This window comes from Capsicum annuum, unplaced genomic scaffold (assembly GCF_002878395.1).
Source record: "Capsicum annuum cultivar UCD-10X-F1 unplaced genomic scaffold, UCD10Xv1.1 ctg73041, whole genome shotgun sequence".
In the NCBI taxonomy this organism is placed as follows: Eukaryota; Viridiplantae; Streptophyta; class Magnoliopsida; order Solanales; family Solanaceae; genus Capsicum; species Capsicum annuum.
Genome location: NW_025883014.1, coordinates 29,512 through 33,551, shown reverse-complemented (window position 1 = coordinate 33,551; position 4,040 = coordinate 29,512). Strand labels below are relative to the sequence as shown.

The 4,040-nt window shown below is 32.4% G+C and overlaps 1 protein-coding gene across 1 annotated transcript; it reads left to right on the top strand.

Moving 5' to 3' along the window:
- Positions 1-6: 6 nt before the first annotated feature.
- LOC124894317 (pectinesterase/pectinesterase inhibitor 18-like) lies at positions 7-1,563 on the top strand (the record flags this gene model as incomplete). Its single annotated transcript, XM_047405034.1, is given in 4 exon segments — positions 7-292; positions 607-819; positions 905-987; positions 990-1,563. Coding segments are annotated over 4 exon segments (984 nt in total), but the record flags the coding sequence as incomplete, so codon positions are not given.
- Positions 1,564-4,040: the final 2,477 nt, after the last annotated feature.

Sequence of the window (4,040 nt, the reverse complement as noted above, 5' to 3'; positions counted from 1 at the left end):
AGGGAGATATTGGAAGCTAATCCAGAATTACTGAAAATTAATGCTAATGTGGTGGTGGCAAAAGATAGTAGTGGCAAATACAAGACTGTTAAACAAGCTATTGCATCGGCACCGGTTAAGAGCAATAGTCGTTATGTTATATACATAAAGAAAGGAGATTACAAGGAGAATATTGTGATAGACAAAGATAAGTGGAATATAATGCTACTTGGTGATGGCTTGGAGGATACTATTATAACTGGCAACTTGAATAATGCTTCTGGAATTGGAACCTATGAGACGCCAACCGTTGGTAAAATTTACTTATATCCTTTACACCTTTGGTTCTATAGTTTGATTTCCAGCACCAACAGTGTAAAAGAATTTTTACTCTCTAAATATAGCTAACCAACCATTCATAGACATGGAAAATTATCAGACTTGTTGAACAAGTGCATATACTTAAACTGACAATAACAAACAAATATAGTACTACTTCTTAGGTGAGATGGGATAATCTATAATTTGTATATAGAAATTAAAGTCAATTAATAAATCTATAAGTAGGTATACGAGTACTCTAGGTATTAACATTTACAAGTTGTTGGTTGGATTTGTGTGATGCAGCAAGTAACGCTGATGGATTTATGGCACAAAATATGCGTATCCGAAACACAGCAGGACCAAAGGGGGAACAAGCTGTGGCACTTCGTGTCACTGGGGACAGATCCGTCATCAACAAGTGCAAAATAGATGCCTATCAAGACACACTCTACGTCCACAACCAACGCCAATTCTACAAGGACTGTTACATTACTGGAACTATCGATTTCATCTTTGGTCAGTAATATTAAAATGTTAGACAAGTTGAAGTAACATAGTTTTATTTATTATAAAGGATGAGTTTTCCTTTTTTTTTTTTCAGGTAATGCAGCAGTGGTGTTTCAAAAGTGCTACATCGTGGCTAGGAAGCCATTGAGCGGACAACAAAACATGGTAACAGCGCAAGGCAAGGCAAGACGGATAAGAACCAAAACACTGGAATTTCAATACAAAGTTGTAATATAACCCCAAGCCCAGACTTAAAACCTGTTATCAAAGATTTTAAGACATTCTTGGGACGTCCATGGAAGAATTTCTCAACATCGGTATACATGGAGTCTTACATTGATAACCATATTGATCCAGCAGGGTGGGCCCCTTGGATTGGTACAATGTACTTGGATACATTGTACTTTGGTGAGTACAAGAACAATGGGCCAGGTGCTGATACTAGCAAAAGGGTAAACTGGAAGGGTTATCATGTTATTACTAAAGCTTCTGATGCCATGAAATTTACTGTGTCTCAATTGCTTCAAGGAGGGTCTTGGATTAAAGATGCTGGAGTGTCCATATCTGGGCTTTCAACCTAGTGTATATTATTGGTATCTTAATTTTACCGAGCACGAGTCCGTTTGAATTAGCTGATAAAAAGTAAGTGAAATATCATCTACCGAAAAACACTTTTAGGTGTTGAAGCTAACTTTATAGTAAAGAAATATGTGATTGGATAGAAGTGCTGAAATTCATAACAATCTTATAGTATGTTTTCTTTTTTTAAACACCATAAATAACTACCTAGGACTTACAACAGAACCCGAATCTCTGGGTTAATTTAATAATAATAAAAAAAGATCTGCTATGCCTCCTGCAGCTTATTTATCGTATTTGAAACAACCCCCCACACACACAAAAAAAAAGAAAAAATGAACTTGAAAGTTTGTTTCAAGTTTCAAATGAGGCTTGGGCCAGCTAATTGGGTACTATGGGCTGGGCCGAATTCGGATCATGACCTTCAATTTGCAAAGGTGTGATTTCTTATTGAGTTCTTTCTCCGTCAATTTCAGACCTGCATAATAAACACACAAGGGTGTATCATAAACTTGAGATGTTTTACCAACTTTGAGTAAAAACTAGGGGATGATAATACGTAACCTAATATTTTCATGCTTAAATTTGAAGTTTTGGACCTCCCTAGGTTAATATAAGATGTGAAATCTAGGTTTTTACCTTTTAAGGCAAGAGAAACCATTGGAATTTAATTTCATCATTAGATTATTCACTCGACACTTGCACCTCAATCTCCACTAGTTATAACATATGATGAAAAAAGTATACCAAATAAGGTATATATTAGCTAGTAATACACAAAGATAAATTATTTTTTTCTAATGTTGATTTTTCAGAGAGTTTGATGAGTGGACAAGGGACTTTTCTCCAGTGGAGGAAGCAGTGACGCGAGTTTTGACTGCTCTCTCTCTCTCTCTCGTTCTAAATCTGTTCGACTGGTGCGGTTTACACTGAGGGGTTGTGGTGAGAAACTTTGTTTAATCAATATGTACTGCTAAGTGAACTTTTAGTATGTTTTAATTGGTGATCGTGTGCTTGTTTTGTGATAACTTGGTTGCAACTTCAATCAATTTATTGTATGCTCTTTGAGTTGGTGATGTTTACGCCATGCTTTAAATTTGCCACTAACAAAATTCTTTTTCTTCTACTGTAAGTTCTGTTGAGCCTATGACTTAAATGTCAGAGATCCGCTAGCTCTAATGGCTGAAATATAATATTCAACTTGTTGTATCCCCACAACTTCTAATAGAATGGTTGATAGCAGTATCCATATACATTGGACAATGGCGTTTGGGTTTGCTTGCTTCTTTTTCTCAAATACATACTGTTCATTTTATTTGTCCACTGTTTAAAAAACAAAATCTACTTTTCCTAGCCACTTAAACCATATCAAGATAAAGACAATTGCTTTTTCTTCATATATTTTATCCTTAAAATTAATAACTTATTTTTTAAATTATTTTTCATTATTTGATACTAAATCGATTGATAGGGATAGTGTGATAATCAATTACTATATTTTAATAACCATGCCAAATTAAAATGCCACATGGAAAAGTGAACGAAGCAAGTATCTTGCACTTCCTAGTTTGCGTGTTCTCTATAGCTAGCTTTCAATTTCCATCCTTATCAAAATGAATCAAAATTTCCATTTGAAATCTAAAACTGCAATCAATTTTTGTTTTATATATATATATATATATATATTTTATCCTTCACGTTAACTCTTTATTATCAATTAGTTTTAAGATCAATTAAGTGTTAGGATTTTTGTCCTAATTTTCTTATCAAAATTAAGTTTTACTTTTTCTTGTAAGGAAAATAAAAGTAATCATAAATACTTTTTTTTCCTAAAAGGAAAATATAAATTTTTCTATATTTGGTAAATCTCTTTCTTATTTTCTCATATCATAACACAATAGCACCCATAATGTAGTCTTTTAAAGCCTCGTTTAGGGGAGATTTCTCCTAATAGATTTTAAATTTTTTGATTTAGTTTTTAATATGTAGGCTTCTTGGGCAATCACATCAAACAATATATGTTTTTACTTAAGTTTTTTTTACCGTCCGATTTATCATCTCCATGATTAATTAGCAAATTATAAGTTTCCGTATGACGCCCTCTCGATTTCTAACCCAACAATTTTTTTTTAAGCAAGTATCTTGCACTTCATAGTTTACGTGTTCCCTATAGCTAGCTTTCAATTTCCATCGTTATCAAAATGGTTCAAAATTTCCATTTGAAATTTAAAACTGCAATCGATAGTTTCAACTTTCCATTTTAAATCTCTAACTGCAATCAATTTTTTTTTATGTATATATTTTATCCTTCACGTTAACTCTTTATTATCAATTAAGATCAATTAAATGTTAGAGCTTTTGTCCTGATTTTCTTTTCAAAATTAAGTTTTACTTTTTCTTATAAGAAAACTAAAAGTAACCATAAATACTTCTGTTTTTTTCTAAAAGAAAAATATAAACTTTTTCATATTTGACAAACCTCTTTCTAAAAGTAATCATAAATATTTCTACTTTTCCTAAAAAAAAAATATATAAACTTTTCCACATTTGACAAACCTCTTTCTTGAGGAAAGGTTTTGGACATCTAAATATAGAAAAACCCCTTATCATACCATAACATAATAGCATGCACAATATGGTCTTTTAAGAGT